The following is an 18,664-nucleotide window of genomic DNA, read 5'->3' on the forward strand; positions in this document are numbered from 1 at the left end:
TACACACACTGGCTTGTTTATTAGGCAAAGTCTCGGAGACTCAGCAAGGCACAGAGTCCAGGAGGGGCTAGGAGTGCCCGGGCCTCAGCACCCCATGGCGGTGAGTGCTCTGTGACAGCTCTGAGCAGCTCTCTCCTTCAGCCCCGTCTCCTGGGGGGGCCTGAGAACGGGGCGGGGACCTTTTGTCCTAAGGGGCTGAGTATGGGCAATGGGACAAGGGGAAGGAGGGACAGCTCCGTGGGGGGGGGGGGTCCTCAGACCCTGAAGGCACTAAGAATGGAGTGGCCCCGCACAGGGGCAAGTCCTGGAGGTGGGGCGGCGCGGGGTGGGTTGGGGGTCGCTGAGCGAGAGGTACCAGGCACCAGGAGGCACCAGGCAGGCTGCAGGCGCTGTCTCAGCTGAAGTCGCGGTTGGGCAGGAGGAGCGGGGCGACCAGGGTCCACAGGTAGAGCAGCAGCCCTGCCCAGCTGGCGCAGATCTTCACCCACACGGCCGTCCACGTGCTGATCATCTTCAGGGTCTCGCTGGGCCTGGAACACACCACCTTCCCCGTGGGCCCTGTCCTGGCGCCCGACCTGATGACCCCGTGTGACCCCTCACTTCATCTCTGGCTCTTACCCTGTAACTCCAGTCCTAACCTCTGACATTTCTGACACTCAGCCTTGTGGCCTGGACATGGCTCTGGACCTTGTACCACAGACCTGACCCTGACCTCAATTCCAATCTTGACCCTAGTCTGAGACCATAAAATTGTGACCTGACTCCTAGTCTCTAACCTTGTGATCCTAATTCTGTGACCTCATTCCTAGTCTCTGACCTTGGGACCCTGGAGCTCCTGACCTTAGTCCTGGCCTCTACCCTTGATCTTGTGACCCAAGTGTGGCCTCTGCCCTTATTATTACCTACCTTGACCCTGGCCCCTTGACCTTGCCACTTCAATCCTGGCTTTATGGCCTCCCAGCCCCAATTTTAACCAAATGACCAAATCTGTTGTCTCCATATGGCCCCAATGCCAGCCCTAGACCTCATGACTCCATACCCTAATCCCAACCCTCCAACCATGACTCCCAAATCTGACCCCATGACCTACCCCTGATTTGATAAGCCAGTCGGCCCTGCACCCCCACCTGTGAGCCCCGGCTGTCGGTCACCCAGTGAAGGTGCCAGGAGCAGAGCAGACTAAGGCACCGACAGGGAAGTTGGGGCAGAAAAGGGGCAAGCTCTATGGAGGGTCCCAGACATCCCCAGCCCAAGCCTTGAGCTGGCATCAGGGAGACCCAGCGAGGGACCGGAGGAGAGGAGACACGTAGCACCCAGGCCCACCCTCGCCCTGCCAGCTGCACGCACTTGTACCAGTTGGTGAGTGTCATCATGATGTACAGGGAGGCCAACACCATGCAGAAGTGGAAGAAGGAGTAGCTGTAGGTGACGCCGTCCTGCTCATTGTCAAAGGCTCGGCCCTCGCAGGCCCCCTGCTGCTGCTGCTCCAGGATGGCTGGGCACTCCTCGGTCTGCATCAGGCTGTTCACCTGCCGGTGGTCCGAGGAGCGCAGACTGCAGGGGAGGGGAGAAGGTGGGCAAACGGACAGCCAGGGCAGTGGTCATGACACTGGACACGTATGGCCCCAGAGCCACGAAGGCCAGTGACCTGGTGGCTGGGCCCTGGGCCCAGGGGTTAACAAACTGCTTTGACTCTCAACTCTACCCCCACCCCCAACCCTACTCTGTGTGACCTCGAACAAGACACTTAACCTCTCTGAGCCTCTGATTCCTGTCTGTCCATTATTCCTGTAAAACCAAGGATAATGGCACCTCCCCCATAGGGCTGCTGGGAGGGTTAAATGGAATAAGGACGTGAAGCCCCCAGTACTGTGCCTCACAGAGTCTAAACGAAACAGGCACTGTCACTATGCTCGCTCCTTCGCCACTTCTATAAACATGCACTGAGCACCTTGTACTGCACAGCACCTACCAGACACTGCATTCATTAATAATGTTAATAATTAATAGCGCTCATTTGCTATTAATTCTGTTTCCTTTTATTCATCTTAGGTAATTAGTTTTACCCACTGTCTCCCCTTCCTTCATGTTTACACTAAAAAAAGAAAATAATGATAGTAAACATTGTATGTCGTTGCTTTTCTAGGATGAGGTTTTGATGTTTTTAACAGTTTGAGACACTTATACAATTTTGAAAAACCAACTTGTATTCATTTTGGAAAAACAGGAGAGCTGGATTCCAGCCTCACCCCAGCAAGTGGAGGAATCGCCCTTGCTGAGCGTCACCACCGACCATGTGCACAGGAATGCCCGGGAGCAGAGCCCACATCCGGGCCATCAGAGCCACCTCTGGGCTCCCGCAAGTGCCACCCAGAGGCCTCAGGCCAGGGCACTGTGGGGCACAGCTGTGAAACTGCCGGGGGCAGGAAAAGAGTGCCACCCTCCTCCGGCCACCTCCCTGAGTCTCAGTTTCCCCATCTGTAAAACAGAGGTCATTTGGGCCTTTACAGTTTGAAAAGCAATCAGATGTGACAAAGGAGAGAGATGCTATGAACTGCCCAGACTTCACTGGGAGAAAATTTTTTGAAAAAGGCCAAAACAAAACCAAATGTGAAACGGCCCATAGAATGTTCTAGCCCAGGGGCCTGGAGGCAGGTGTGTCGTGTCCGGGCTGAGCGGATGGGGAGAACAGGGGAGCATTTCGGGGGAAATGCTAGGCCACGGGGGGGCGGACTCCGAGTCTGCCAGGTTCCGTGTAAACAATAATTAAACCTGACATTACGATCTGGTGACTCACAAAACAGACACCCACATCCACCTAGTTTTGCAGATGTTCACCGTTATTTGCAATAATATCCAACGCTTATTTGGCACTTACTTGCCAAGTTCCTTTCTAAGCGTTTTAAACGTATTGATTCATCTATAACCCTTCAACAATCCACTGTGGGAGGCACTATTTTTATCCCTATTTTACAGATAAGGAAATCGAGGCCCAGAGAGGCTAGGTGACTTGCCTAAGATCACACAGCTAGTAAGTAGCAGTGCCAGGCTCAAGCACGGGCCGCCTGGCTGCAGGGTCCATGCAGATAAGCACCAGCGGTGCCCCTTTGAAAAAGGCTGCCATGCGACCTTCATCATGTGCTCAGGGGAGAGTGTGGGGTCACAGCCACTTCCACAGCAATGCACGTTGTCATCCTCCTCTTACTGAGGAGGAAACTAAAGCTCAGAAAGGTTAAGCCACTTACCCTAAGCCACACAGCAGGTGAGGAAGAGCCTAGACCCATTGGCCCCAGTCCAGGCTTCTTCCCTGCCCCCAAAGCTGCCTGTGTCCCACTGAGCTGGGAACAAGGTGGCTGCGCGTGCAGGAAAAGGCCCTGAGCCAGCAGGCAGGGTCCAGCCTGCCTCTGCTGCCCATTCACACTGTGCCCTCTGAGGGCCTCGGCTTCCCTACAACACGAGGGCTGGGCGCGCCGCCTGCTGAGGGCACCTGCCAGCCTGGTGTCTCGGCTCCTGCTTCCTCCCCTCACTCAGCTCGGCCCCATCAGGACCCTCCCCAGAGTCCAGGGCCCGCCACACCTGATGAAGAGAGTGCACAGGATGAAGACGACGAGGCCCACGATGCTCGGGGCGTCCCACCACTGGGTCTCGTAGCCCTCGGAGCCTGCCAGGACCGTCTCGTTGCTGAGCTGTGTGAGCAGGTGGGGGTTGCATTCCTGGTCTGGGGATGGGAGCACAGTCACCCTCAGCCCACGCAGGCTGGGGCCGGGTAGCCAGGCAGCCCTGAGGATGGCCAGAGAGCCAGCCCAAATGGACGGACAGACGCACGGCCAACCACGTCCCAGCAACAGAGCAGACAAAATGGCCAAGGGGCAACCCGGGAACAGAGGGGCCCTCCCACCTCCCCAGATGCAGCTGGGATGTCCCTGTCACCTGTGAGGGTGCCCAGCCCCCTGGCAGGGCAATGCTAGCCCAGAAACAAGGCCAGGCCTCCTTGAGCCTGGGCTGTACTCACCGGGGACATTGGATAGGGCCAGCCAGGTGACAAACATGGTGTACAGCGTGATGACCGAGGCCTGCAGCAGGCCTGAGTTGGGCTGTGCATCCTGGCAAGAGCCGTTCATCAGTAAGACCCCTGCCAGGCCCAGAGACACCCCACTGCCCCCCAGCCCACTCACACCAACCAGGGACCTCAGAAACCCCTCCCAACCCTAGGGACATCCCACCCCACCCCACTTTGGAAAAACACCCCAGCCAGGCCACCCACCACACACCCCAGCACCCAAAGTGGAGTCCTGCTTCTTTCTCTTAACAGCCCTCGGATGACTCGACTTCCTCCCCTGCTGAAAGCCCTTTGAGGGTGGCATCTTGTCACACTCTGAATTAAAGCCTCCCTGGTCTGCCCCTGCCTTCACCTCCACCTGCCCCGCGGCCACACCCCTCCCTGCTGACTACACCCCGGCCACGGCGGCCTGCTCCTGCGTGCAGGACCTGCCAGGCCCTCTCGCACCCCAGGCCGCTGCGCTTGCCGCGCCCCCTCCCTGGCACGGTCCTACCCAGGATCTGCACACGAGCAGCTGCTCCTGTGTGTCTGAACAGGACTCTCAGCAGGGCCCTGAGAGCCCGTCCCTGCCAGCGCGCCCTCTTAGCCCACCCCCACCCCCACCCACTTTCCACATGGCACTCGCTACTCAAAATGGCCTCATCTGGCCCAGTCTCCTACCGCGTGTCCTACCCACCCTCACCACACGTGCACCTAAAAATACGAATCTGAACTGTGCGACCACGAGCACAGGCCCTGGAGCCAGCCTGCCTGGGTTCAAATCCCAGCTCCGCCACTTCCTAGCCATGTGACCCTGGCCAGGTTTCTTTACTTCTCTAAGCCTCAGTTTCCTCATGTGTAAAGTGGGGATGATGATGGTGTGAGGACCACATGTCACCACAGAGGCCACTAACTGCTGGCTATCATCATTACTCCTCCTCCTCCTCCTCACACCTGTATCCCCAACACCTAGAAGAGGGCCTGGTACACAGTAGATGCTCAAGAGGCATTTGCTGAATGAATACTGATTGCTGTGTGACCTGGGACAGAGGCATCTCCCTCTCTGGGCTTCAACTTTCTCACTGGGAAATGAGGCTCTCTGACCACAAGGGAGGTTCCCAACTTTTCTGCTAATGGCCCCCAAAGACTACCTAAGCTACCTGTGAAACCCTGCCATGCGAGACCCCACACCATGAAGTGCCACTGAATTCACAAGTGGTCCGGTGGTACTTTCTGAAGAACGGTGACTTTGGGAGCCCCCACCATTATTCCAGACGGTCTGGGACTGGGAACCGTGGCACTGCATCTTCCAGCACCGCTTTCTTTTTCCCTGCCCACCCCCCCAACACCATTTCTTGAACTGTTTAAGAGTCCTCAGTGACTCTGCCTAACTGTTCTCCTGATTTGCATAAAAACAAAAATAACAATAACTATACTAATGGCTAATGATTGATGGATATGTATATGCCAGGCATGCTGAGTGCTCACAGATAGGACCTCCATTGTGAGAACAACTTCAAATAGTAGGTCTTATTAATTCCATTTTTGTTCGAGGCGAGAGAAGCACAGAGAGGTTAAGGCACTTTCCCAAAGACACCCAGCACATAGATGTGAGAGCCGTGAGTCTAACTGGAGGAGGCTGACCTGGGAGCCCACACATTTAGCCCAAGCCCCTGCGACTGACAGCCCCTGCCCCAGGAGTGAGGTTCCTACAGGAAGCCCCACCCACCACGGGTTCGGGTCCCAGGCCCCCGGAGAGACAGGCAGGCTCACCTGGACCTTGGGCAGGACAGCGGCGATGGACACACACACACAGAGGGTGAGGTTGAGGCCGATGAAGACCTTGCCCTCGTAGCAGGCGTCAGGCTGGGTGTAGTAGATGAACATCAGTGCCACGGCCGCGATCGACAGCGAGTAGAAGAGGAAGGTGAAGAAGAAGAGGCCTGGGCAGGACGGGCAGCGAGGGGTGGGTTGGGGGCAGGAGGCACAGGGACCCCAGCTCCCTCTAGGGGGCTCGACAGGCAGCCCTGCCCCTCTCTGGGCCTCAGCTTCCTCGTCCGGGGAACGCCACCGGCGTTTCTTACCAACACCTTTGCGAACTGTTGCCCCACCCTGGCCTAAAACGATCCACCTGCTATGACAAGGTCACGGCCAAAGACCTGCTGCCTGGCGCAGGGCAAGCTGAGGAGGTGCGGAAACCACACAGCACCCGGGGGACCCTTTCTTCTTCACGTGTCCAGAAGAGTGAAAGAGACACAGGGACTCGCCCTGCCACTAGATGTCAATGACCAACTGTCACTTGAAGTTGGGTCTGGGCACCACGGGAAGGGCCTCGCACACTGCTGGCCGTGCCTGGCCCACCCTGCAGGCCCCCTCCAAGGCCCTTCCAAGTCAGCTCTCCTCTGATCCCCCTGAAGTCGCCCCAGGATGCCCTCCCAGCTTTTGTCCAGCTGCAGGGACCCCTCAGCTCCTCAGGCAGCCCAGCCGGCCCGAGCCCCGTCCCCGCGCGGCGGCACTGACCTGCGTACCAGGTGCGGGAGTCGCACTCCTCGGCCTTGCACAGCCACCGCTGGTTCCAGGAGTGTGCAAAGTCGATGAGCAGCACCAGCTGGATGAGGATGAAGAGGAAGGAGCCCACGACGCCAAAGTAGAACCAGACTGGTGGGGAGAGGGGAGCAAGGCAGGAGGTCTGGCCGCGGGAACAGCAGCTCGGGGATTTGGGGCAGGCACACTCCCCACGGTCTCCCTCTCACTCACATGGACTCACCCAGTAAGCGTGCGTGCTGCGCCTGAGACAGTCCCACCCTCAGGGGGGACACCCCCAGCAACACACACAGATGCACACAGGGTGGCAGGTGCGGGTCAGGGCCAGGCGGGACACCCCCCCAACCGAGCTGCCCAAAGGCAACAGGCTGAGGACCACGGTGCTGTCTCAGGGGTGGGGGCAAGGGCCTGTGTGCCGGGACAAAGAGCAGCCCCACCATGCTCCCTCGGCCTGAGGCCCCCTCCCACTCCACGGTATCCCTCAGCCCTCCCCCACGCCGCCTACCGTTGGAGAAGGAGCCATCGGGGATGTAGAAGGCACCCACGGTGATGCCAATGAGGACCAGGAACTTGAAGAACCAAAACCTACGGTGAGGGGTCAGGGGACGCACAAGGAAGCTGAGTGGAGACAGGGGAACTGGAAGCCGGACCAGGCCTGACCCCAGAACCCCCACCCCCAAAGAGCAGATACTGGGAGAGGGGAGGATGGACCTTCTGAGGGTCTGACAGGCACAGAAAGTCTGTCCTGGCCCTAGAAAAAGCCCCAAGGGGCAGAGGAAAGGACCAAGCAGGGTGAGGGTGGACACCCAGGTTCCAGCCCTACTGTGTCACTAAAGTGCTGTGTGGCCTTAGGCTTGTTGTTGCCTTTTCTGAGCTTTATTTCCTCATCTGAGCAATGGGTATAACTAGTGAGCTGTTCTCTGTGCTGCACCCTCCTGGCTTCAGGGGCTCTTGAGTCAGAGGGTGGGGTCTGGAGATCCCTGGAGACGAGAGAGGAGGGGGAAAGCCATGGGGGCAGGGGAGGGGCCCAGGTACAGGCAGGGACCTGTCCCTGTCCCTCACCCGTTCTGGATGGCGGCCCGTGGGTCCCGGCTGCTGCGCACGCAGTTCATGAGCAGGGTGAAGAGGAAGAAGAAGGCAGCCATGGCGAAGCACATGCGGTAGACGGCACGGTAGCCAAGCAGGGAGCCACAGTCGATGTGGCCCTGCAGGATGACGGAGGTCCCGGTCACCTCCTCACACACCCAGGGCAGCTGTGGAGGCAGAAGGAGTGGCTTGAAGGCCCCACCATTCGGGGCTGAAGCCCTGTGAGTGAGCTCCCCGAGACCGATGGTGCAGTTCCACCCTGTCACTATCTGTTTGCTTCCCTGTTATCCCCACGGCCTCAGGAGCACATCGCACCTCTACAGCAGGGCCTCCTGCAGTGTGCTCCACCCACCACCTACATCAGAACCACCCGAGACGCTCGGGGAAAACAGATCCGGGGCCCCCCTCCCAGAAAATAGAGCATCTAAGGTCTTTGCGGGTCAGCTCTCCTCTGACCTCCCTGAAGTCTGAGAATCTGCATTTCTACAAACTCCCCAGGGATTCGCACCTTGACACACACCAAAGTGTGAGAACCACTGGCCTAAATGTCCCCCTGGGTCTGTGCCAGGCTATGAAACGCTGAGATAGAAGAAAGAGTTAGGAGCCCCAACCTGAACTTGGGCATTAAAGGCGAGAAGAGTGGTCGGGTGCAGTGGGTCATGCCTGTAACCCCAGCATTTTGGGAGGCTGAGGCAGGAGGATCGCTTGAGGCCAGGAGTTTGAGGCCAGCCTGAGCAAGAGCGAGACCCCATCTCTACAAAAAATAGAAAAACTAGCCAGGCATGGTGGCATGCTCCTATAGTCCCAGCTACTTGGGAGGCTGAGGAAGGAGGATTGCTTGAGCCCAGGAGTTTGACATTGCTGTGAGCTGTGATGATACCACAGCACTCCAGCCTGGGCAACAGAGCGAGACCCTGTCTCAAAACAAAAAGGGGGTGTGTGCAGAGAAGAGCATCCCTAGGCTGGTGTCTAAGGGGGCAATAATGACTGATACGATCTTCCAAGGGGACCACAGCTTGTGAGAAACCAGAATCCCCCGGTGGGATTCCGGCCCTCCTCCCATTTCCAACCTCAGATCATCAGTGTGCCCAAACACTCCGGCCACCTCTTCTTGATTAGCGGTAACCCCAAGTCTGGGACTAGAGTCTGGAGCAGCGGGGCCCCTTCCGCAGAGGCCGGGCCCCGCAGACCGCTCCCCCACCCGTCTCCGCCTGCCCTGGAGCCGCTCACCTTGTACAGCTGACTCTCCACGCCAGGGCTCAGCATGATGATGCACACCAGCACGCCCAGGAAGAGGAAGGTGGTGAAGATGAGGCGTGTCACGGTGGAGTTGCGGCTGGAGGGGCAGCAGCCGCACAGGATGCAGGGCGCAGAGCCGCAGAGGCAGGACGCCTGCAGGAGGGCAGGGCATGGCACCGTCACTCTCCGCCTCTCCCCTTCCCCGCCCAGGCATGCAGCACCCGCCAGGGTCTCCCACTCTGCGCTGAGCTGGCAGGAGCACACTCTTCCCCAGACGCTGTCCTGCTTAACCGTCAAACCCGAGGCCCAGGCTGGTTCATATAGGGCCACACGGCCAGTAAGCCCCAGGACCCAGATTCAAGCCTGGATCGAGCTCAATACGTACTGTGGCTTCAGAGAGAGTGAGAGCTGGGGTCACACTTTTTCTTACAGGGAGTGAGAGTGGTTTAAAAAAAATCAGAAGACCAGCTGTCACTGATTACCTGTGTGACCTTATACAACTCACTCAACCTCTCTGAACCTGTGTCCTTTCCTGGAAAACAGGAGTCCTAGTGGTACCTACTCCTCAGACTCCTTTTTCCCCTTCCCCACTTAGTTTTTCTCTGCGGGACTTAACTATCACCTGATAGGCTTTATATTTTGCTTATGTTTGCCTCCCCTTTGTAGCAGGGCAGGCATTCTTGTGTTTGGTTCACTGGAGTCCTAAAACAGTGCGTGGCACATAGTAGGAGCTTAGGGACTATCTACTGAAGGAATATAAAGTGTCTGGCATAGTACCAGACACAAGCTAAGACCACAAAAAGCAGCAAGCGCGTCATAAACATCAGTTGAATGAACGGAGATTTCCAGCTCTGGGGCTATACCAGTTCTGGGCAGCAGGTGGCGGTCTAACCGTTTCCCTCTGCAGAGTCCTCTGCCCCAGCTGCCATCAGCGCGTCCCCTGAGCTGGCTGAAATCATGCGGGAGGCGGCCGCACCGTTCACAGCTGGTGCCCCCGAAAAGGAGGCTCAGCCCTCTGGGAGCCCGGTTTGAAGACACAAGCCTCATATCCTGATACCTCTGGCAAACTATCCTCCCCCCAGACAGCCCCAACTCCCCACCTGGGCATCTGAGAGCCCAGAAAGCGAGCCCCGCCCTCCTGGAACTCCCCTGGGCAGCAAAGACACTGAACAGATAATGGCACATGTCACGACAAGTGCTAAGAAGAACAGGTACCCGTGCCACGAAAGTGCTAGCAGGGCCTTGTTTCGATTGGAGTTGGGGGTGTCAGGGAGGCCGTCACTGAAGAAATGACATTTAAGCTGAGGGCACAGGGATGAGGAGGCGCTGCTAGACCAAGGGGAGGAAAGAAAGTTCCAGTCGGAGGCTGGGGCATTTGAGGAATGGAAAGAAGGCCCTTGTGGCCGAAGTTTCATGAGTGGCCGATGGGTGGTGAGTGTGAGGTGGGACAGGGTGGCGAGGCCAGACCACACAGGGATCACAGACAGGAACAGGACCCCAGTCTTCATGCCAGGAGCAATGGGCATCCAAGCGGTGAAGGCCAACAGACAGAAATAACCTTACGTTGAAAGATCATCTTTGCAGAGAGCAGGTTGACAAGGACCCCTGCTCCTCTGAGACCCCTACCCTTCTTTCCGGACTGGTCACAAGGCATACAGCACACTGTGCCTGGGTGTAGCTGCCTTCCTGTCTCCCTCTTACATGTCCCCCAGACTAGAAATGCCCTCTCTTGCCCACCTCTCACCCACATGAATGCTAAATGAAATGCTCAGGAAATGAAATGATTCCTTATGGTCCAAATCAAAACAGTCCACCCATCCAGCAACTTCTGGTTACACTTTGCAGCTGCCACCCCCAAGCCCTGCCTCCTATCCATGGCTGTCTTTGGTAGGTGAGGGGATAAGAAATGCCAGAAAAATGTTTTGTAGACCATAAAGAACATTCTGATTGTCAGATAGAGCAGGTTATTAGTCCCCTTTTACTGATGCAGAAATTGAGACCAGAGAGGTTAAGAAACTTAGGCGAGGTCACACAGCAAGTCAATAACAGTGCTGAAATTCAAGTAATAATAATGATAGTTCCTATTTATGAAGGGTTACTCAGTCCAAAGTACTGTGGTAAGCACCTTATCTACATTAAGTCTCACTGATGCTATGACTTAAGTGTGTTGTAACCTCCCATTTATAAATAGGGAAACTGAGACAGGGCACATGACTAAGGTTACATGGCAAGTAAGCCAAGGAGCTGCGATTCAAACGTAGGTCTGTGTGCACCAAGGGTCAGGCTCTGTCCACAGGGCAACACTGCTTCCCAGCCCACTAATTCATTGACAGCAGTTAATCAATTAATTTGATTTAAAAACATCCCATGATGAAAACAATCACTCTGAGCCCAGAGAAAGCCAAGGGAGGCCACTGGGACTGACCTCGGGGGCCACGTGCCCACTGCTTGGTCACGTCCTGACTCTGGCTTGTTACCACTTCCATTTGAGACACCTGAGACACAGGAAAACTGTTCCATTTCCAGGGAGCTTGGCCTTTCAACTCACTCTGGTTCTTAAAGATCAAAATCCAGGTGTTTCTGATACCTGAACCTCAGTATTTCCAAGGGCCTGACCAGCAGCCAGAGAGACCAGGTCAGGGAAGGAAAACGCACACCAGCTCCCAGCTGTTTCCAGAGCATCTTTGGAAATGTTCATGCACTCGGATCCATTCATTCCACCTGTGAAATGGCTCCTAGAAGAACCTCTTGCTACAGAAATACTAGCCCATGGGAGTAAGGGCAGATGTGGGTGCACATGCACAAACACACAGATATCTACTGTGGCACGCATAGTGACAGGAAAACAATAAGGGAAAATTGAAAATAGCAAAATGTCCATCAATACATCATGGTGCTCCATAACACGAACAGTGGCTGAATCTTAGCACCAGCCCAGGCCCTCAGAATGGAGAACTTGGAATTTAAGAAGCCCTGAGTCTCTGAGTCTTAATGCTGCAAGGTTCCTTGGCATTCAACCAATCCAGTCTCTTTCCAGTGAAGAATCACCCAGAAAGCAGCCGGCCGTGCTCTGTTGCTTGCACACTGCTAATGACAGGGAGCTCACTACTTCCCACAGCAAGCCAGACAGCTCTGGAACCGTGAGTGGTTTGGCATGATGTGAACAGGATTTCACACTCTCTCCTGGTTCCCTAGAGCCAGGGACAAAGGTTGTTAGACTCACTCCTGGGGCACTAGGTGGGTAAGAGAGGAAGCTGAGGGCTGGAGTCACAGTTTTGAGTTTTTTACTTAAAACAAACTGGCCCTGGCCAGGCGCAGTGGCTCATGCCTGTAATCCTGGCACTCTGGGAGGCTGAGGCAGGAGGATCACTTGAGCTCAGGAGTTTGAGATCAGCCTGAGCAAGAGCGAGACCCCGTCTCTACTAAAAATAGAAAAATAAGCCGGTGTCATAATGCACGCCTCTAGTCCCAGCTTCTAGGGAGGCTGAGGCAGGAGGATCGCTTGAGCCCAGGAGTTTGAGGTTACTGTGAGCGAGGCTGATGCCACGGCACTCTACTCAGGGCAACAGAGTGAGACTGTGTCTCAAAAAAAAAAAAAAAAAAAAAAGAAAGAAACTGGCCCTCCACTTCTCAATATATATGGAAAAGAACTGGAAAAAGGGGCTCAAACAGACATTTACACACCCATGTTCATGGTACCATTATTCACAGTAGCCAAAAGGTAACAACAGCCAAACGAGCCAAGTGTCCATTGGTGGATGGATGGATAAGCAAAATATGCTATATACCTACCATGGAATATTATTCCTCCTTAAAAAGGAAGGCAATTCTGACACCTCACCTACTACAACATGGATGAGCCCTAAGGACATTATGCTAAGTGAAATAAACCAGACACAAAAGAACAAACTTTGTATGACCCCACTTAATATGAGGTACCTACAGTGGTCAAATTCATGGAGAAAAATGGTAGAATGGTGGTAACAAGGGCTGAAGATGAAAAAGTTCTGGAGATGGATGGTGGTGATGGTCACACAACAATGTAAATGTACTTAATGCCACACTTAAAAATGGTTAAAATGGCACATTCTATGTTATGCATATTTTACCAAATAATGAAAAGGAAGGGGCAGGGAATTTTCAGGAGGGGCAGGGAATTTTCAGGGAAGAGCAGGAAGTCAGCTTGGTGAGGAAGGGAGAAGGGTACTCCCAGCAAAGCGAATGACACCTGTAAAGTTACAGGACACTGTATTTTCAGGGTGGCTGAAAGGGCGAGAGAAGCTGGAGACGTCACAGAAGTGGTGACCAAGGTCCCTGTAGGCCACGCCAAGGAGTCTGGACTTTAACCTGAAGGCAGTGAGAAACCATTGCGAAAGAAGAGGAATGACATCAGGTGTGCACTTTAGAAATATCACTCTGGCCACAGAATGGAAGACTGACTAAGCGGGTGGTGCGGTGACTGGGAGGAGAGAGAGTTGGGGCTGTTGTCAGTAATCCAGGTGAGAGCCGACATGAGGAAAGAGGATGGATTCTGCAGTTATCATTGTGTGGGTTCACCGATGCTACTTACTCCTAACAGCACCACTCATTTGGGATCAATATTATTAGAGTTGTATTTTTTATATATTTTTAAATACATAATCTATTTTTTTTTCTTTTTCTTTTTTTTTTGAGACAGTCTTACTCTGTTGCCCGGGCTAGAGTGAGTGCCATGGCATCAGCCTAGCTCACAGCAACCTCAAACTCCTGGGCTTAAGCGATCCTACTGCCTCAGCCTCCCGAGTAGCTGGGACTACAGGCATGAGCCACCATGCCCAGCTAATTTTTTCTATATATATTTTTACTTGTCCAGATAATTTTTATTTCTATTATTAGTAGAGATGGGGTCTCGCTCAGGCTGGTCTCGAACTCCTGACCTCCAGCGATCCACCCGCCTCGGCCTCCCAGAGGGCTAGGATTACAGGTGTGGGCCACCGCGCCCGGCCGCCAGCCTATTTTTAATATATCTGTCTCTTAAAATAAATTACAATCTCCTTGAAGACTTTTTTAAAAGGGTTAAAATGGTAAATTTTAAGTTATGTATATTTTGCCACAATTTAAAAACAAAAACCCAAAAAGGCCAGATGGGGTAGCTCACGCCTGTAATCCTAGCACTTTGAGAGGCCAAAGCAGGAGGATCACTTGAAGGCAGGAGTTTGGGACCAGCCTGAGCAACATAGTGAGATCCCATCTCTACAAAAAATTTAAACATTAGCCAGGAATGGTGGCAGGCACCAGGAGTCCCAGCTACTTGGGAGGCTGAGGCAGGAGGATTGCTTAAGCCCAGGAGTTTGAGGTTGCAGTGAGCTATGATGACGCCACTGCACTCTAGCCTGGACAACAGAGTGAGACCCTGTCTTAAAAAATAACTAGCCCAGCAAGAATGAAGTTTGCAGTGTTCATGAACTGGCTGAGCCACTCAGGACTAGTCAAAACAGGAGAGAAGAGGTCGGCCGGAAACTTTTCAAGGCATACTTACTTCCCCCATGCAGGGCCAAGAATGCAGATCCTTGCACTGGCTCTACCATCAGCTTATAGTCTGACCTTAAGCAAGGCTCCCCTCCCCTCCATGGGACTCAGTTTCCTCATCTGTGAAATGGACTCCTGGGGCAGGACAGTGGGGTTGCTCAGAACCCAGGCTCTACCATCAGGCAGCCCCGGGTTTTACTAGCTTCACCACTTCCTCGCACATGGTCCTGAGCAATGCACCACTCTGGCGTGTCCATGCTGCAGCTGCTGCACACCAGCTTCATGCTTAATATGTAGATGTGCGCCTGGCACAGTGGCTCACGCCTGTAATCCTAGCAATCTGGGAGGCCGAGGCAGGAGGATCATTTGAACTCAAGAGTTCAAGACCAGCCTGAGCAAGAGCGAGACCCCGTCTCTACTAAAAATAGAAAGAAATTAGCGGGGCATGGTGGCGCATGCCTGTAGTCCCAGCTACTTGGGAGGCTGAGGCAGGAGGATTGCTTGAGCCCAGGAGTTTGAGGTTGCTGTGAGCTGAGCTGGCGCCACGGCACTGTAGCCCAGGTGACAGAGAGAGACTCTATCTCAATAAATAAATAAGTAGATGTGCATGCCTCAGTCCCACTTAATCCTCGCCACACGCTAAGCGGCAGGCACCACTGTTCTCTCCACTTTACAGACAAGGAGGGGGGCAAAGTGACTTCCTCCATTCCACAGTCACACAGATGAAAAGAGGCCAAGCCAGGATTCGATCCAATCAGTCTGACCCAAAGGCCTTTCACACTCCCTTGCACGTAGAGGGCCCTCCCTAAATATTTGCTGACCGGCCAAGTCACCATGTGCTAACTTGCCTGGTGACCCCAACCCCTGTGGGCCCATCTTATCTCCCCATCTGGGCAGGACTCACCTTCAGCCCAGAACAAATGCTGAGAGGCATAGTCTGCAGATGGGTCGCAGCTGGGAGGGTACAAAAGTCTCCCCAGGTACCCAGGTACCCAAAAACATTCCTCCTAAAGATGCCTGGGGACCCTCCCCCACACTAGAACCTTCCTCCTGTAAGGCAACTTCACTGAAACAGGATGTCACTGGTGTTCAGTAGCACCCAACTGCACCACTTAATGCTGTGTGGCTGCGTGGCAGTCACCTTCCCCCTCTGATCCAGTTTCCTCATCTGTAAAATGGGAACAGCATTAACTGCCCCACTGGGGTCTTTGTGAGCATTAAATGAAAGGAGATTATATACATATATAAAGTGCTTACTACAGTGCTGGGCCTGGGCCTGCACCAGTGCTGGACAGCTCTATGCCATGCGTGCTAGGCCTATAGTAAGTTCACAGTAAATGGTGGCTGTTGTTGGTATGATTATCTGTAAAATGGGATAATGATGTTACAGGGCTGGGGGGGAACCAATGAGATGGCATGGGTGAGGGGCTCGGGGCAGCACCTAGCTCCGTAAATGTCAGAGGTCAGAACCCCAAGAATAGGACACTGAAGGGAGGGGCAAGTCCCTTGTGGATATTAGATACTCACTAAGTTCCCTCCCAGTTCTACCCTGGGCCAGCCCTGTCCCTCAGGCAACCAGGATGTGGGGAAGGGAGGGAAGTTGTGGGCAGAAGCCTGAACCAGGAATCAGATTTGATCTTGACTCCACCTTTTCCACTGTGCAACGTTAGGCAAGTCAGCTAACCCCTCTGGGCCACAGTTTTCTCTTCTGTAAACTGAGAGTTTGAGCAGGCCTGCCTGGGCTCAGCCTAGCAGGATTCTGTGACTCAGAGAGCAGCATTTGGCTTTGCATTATCTCCAAATGGAACTCTCCACCCACCTTTCCTCAATAATAACCACAGTTCCCACAGTGAGCACTCACTGTATGCCAGGAGCTGTGCTACGTCCTTATCCCATTTAGTCTTTCCGACAGCTTTGAGAGGGAGGCACTCTCATCGTCCTCAACTTACAGATGGGGAGACCAAGGCATAGAGGGTTGGCAGGTTGCCTCTCAACATCCCCCACCGCCAGGCCAGCCCAGCAGGGCCTGTGCCTCACCAGGTGCAACCAGGTGTAAATGTGGTCAGCTGCAAAGAAGCTCTCCCTCCCTCCCTCACCAGGAAGCGAGCCCTTCCTGAGCCAGCCCCAGCCCAAACCTGGAATTCACTGGGCTGGGAGGACCACCGGCCTGATTCCTCCTCCTGCACACACACACACACACACACACACACACACACACCACACACACACACACACACACACACACACACACTGCCCTTCGGAGGCCCAGAGAGGACAGGAGATGTGTCCAGGGACCCTCTACAGCTTGTCTGCGCCGATCTCACTCTCAGAAAACGGCCGTGAAGTAACTCTCTAGATCCCCAGCTCTCGCCCCTCGCCCCCTCCTAACACACACACACACATCAGGGACAAAGGAAAGCAAGCCCCGAGATTCAGCAGCCACCGGAGTCCCCTCTCCCTCTCGGCGCCTCTTTGTGTGGGGCCAGAGAGGGAGGGGCCGCCCGACTGAACCTCGGATTTAATGAGGGGAAGAGGGAGGGAGAGGGGCTGGGAAAGGGAGAGAAGGGGCCTCGCAGCCGGGTCTGGCGGGAGCCCCTCCCCTACGCTGGCTGCAGCCCAGGAGCAGAGGCTGGCGCCCCCCAGGTCCCGCACCCAAGCGACCGAGCACTGTCCCCTACACACGAACCTCCCCCAATTCCTGGTTTCCCAACTCAAAGTTCGGCCCATTGGTCGGAGCCACCCGCACCCACCTCACGCGAGGGCGGCTTAGGTCCGGGGCTTCCTCCCCAGCCCCCGCCCCCATCCCCACTCTGGGGCCCAGGGGGCCGCTGGTGACGTGCCAGGAGTTCGCGCGGGCCAGACCGGAGGAGGCAGACAGGGCACAGAGGGATGGAGGGGCGGACGGCAGACGGACGGACGCCGACCGAAGAGGCAGAGAGAAGACAAAGACCGTGGGACAAACCAGCGGACACATGTCAGACAAATGCAAATGGACAAACTGAGCCGGACGGAGAGGCACGGGCAGACCGGCGGGCCGACTGCCAGAGGGACAGAGAAGGGCACACGCAGAGAGGCACCGGCACCGGGCAGAGCAGACAAAGAGAGCGTCCGGGACAGACAGGCGCACCCCGAGGACCGCCCCAACTTGGGCGGGGGCGGGGGCCGCCCGCTCCCCTCACCCCGGGCTCCGGGCCTCAGTCTCCCCAGTCCCCGGGAGGGGCGCCCGCCGAGGGCACTCCCCGCCCCGCCCGGCGTGCCACCCTCCCCCGCGGTAACCCGAGCCGCGGACACCAGCTGCCCCGCGCCGGCCGGCCGGGATGGGGTCGGGGTGGACCGGAGCTGGACTGGGGGTGCCGAGTCAGAGGGGCTCGAAGGACGAGCAAGCGGGGTGCTGGCCCAGAAAGACAAGTTAGGAGGAAGGAAAAAGAAGAAACTATTTAAAGGAAGAAGAAAAGAAAAAAGTGCGGGGCGGCAGCAGGAGCAGGCGGCGCGTGGCGGGGCGCCGGGGTCGGGACTCACGCAGCTGAGCAGGGAGCAGGCTCCCAGGCAGGCCCCCATGGCTGCGGCGCGGGGCGCGGGGCGCGGGCCTCGGGATCAGGGTGCCGGGCCTGGCCCCGCCCCGGCCCCGGCCCCGCCCCGGTCCCGGCCCCGCCCCACCTGCCGAAGCCGCTCGACGCTTTCCGGCGGCGCTCGGGGCCTCCCCACACTCACCTGGGGCAGGTGCGCGGGGCGGGACCATAGGGGAAGGCGATGGCTGGGGACTCCCGCGGACGCTCGAGCCGCGCAACCGGACCCAACTCCGGCCCAGGCGCGTACCTGCTCCAAAGCGAGCGTTTGGAAATAGTGAGACCTAGGTTTGAGTCCTGGCGAGGCCACTGTATGACTCAGGACACAGTCACCCCTGGGGACAGAAGGCAAGAGGTGGTCACGGCTGACTCCTCGGTGCTTGGCGCAGAGCCTCTGCTCCATTTGTAGGTGTCCAATGATGTATGACTGGGTAAAGAAGCTTGAGCAAGTCACTTCACCTCTCTGAGCCTCAGTTTCCCTGTCGGTAAAGTGAGGCTACATACCTCATACGGCTATTACAACACATGGTAGATGCTTGACAAAACGAGCCCCCTGTCCCCGCTGTTCCTTCTCAAGACCCCAGCCTCACACTGCCCTCCCCTGCCTCCACCTGTTCTCCAAACCTCTGACTCCGAGCAGCCTGTCTTATGGCACCCCTACTCGGGGCCCATGGCTCCCTAG

General features: G+C 55.8%; 1 protein-coding gene across 2 annotated transcripts; it reads right to left on the bottom strand.

The window, feature by feature from the left end:
* Positions 1-18,231, bottom strand: SERINC2 (serine incorporator 2). Of its 2 annotated transcripts, none has more exons than XM_045548437.1 (10): positions 18,128-18,231; positions 8,900-9,061; positions 7,646-7,836; positions 7,089-7,168; positions 6,560-6,697; positions 5,813-5,982; positions 4,013-4,103; positions 3,577-3,718; positions 1,348-1,554; positions 1-530 (listed from the first exon to the last, which is right to left on the bottom strand). In XM_045548437.1, the coding sequence occupies exons 2-10, from the start codon at positions 8,933-8,935 to the stop codon at positions 395-397; spliced, it is 1,191 nt and encodes a 396-aa protein (XP_045404393.1). In that variant the 5' UTR covers positions 8,936-9,061; positions 18,128-18,231; the 3' UTR covers positions 1-394. The 2 variants fall into 2 exon arrangements, with proteins under 2 accessions (XP_045404393.1, XP_045404392.1); XM_045548436.1 differs by lacking the exon at positions 18,128-18,231 and adding an exon at positions 17,936-18,109.
* Between the last annotated feature and the right edge of the window lie 433 nt (positions 18,232-18,664).

The sequence above is a fragment of the Lemur catta genome, chromosome 3 (genome assembly GCF_020740605.2).
Source record: "Lemur catta isolate mLemCat1 chromosome 3, mLemCat1.pri, whole genome shotgun sequence".
NCBI lineage: Eukaryota > Metazoa > Chordata > Mammalia > Primates > Lemuridae > Lemur > Lemur catta.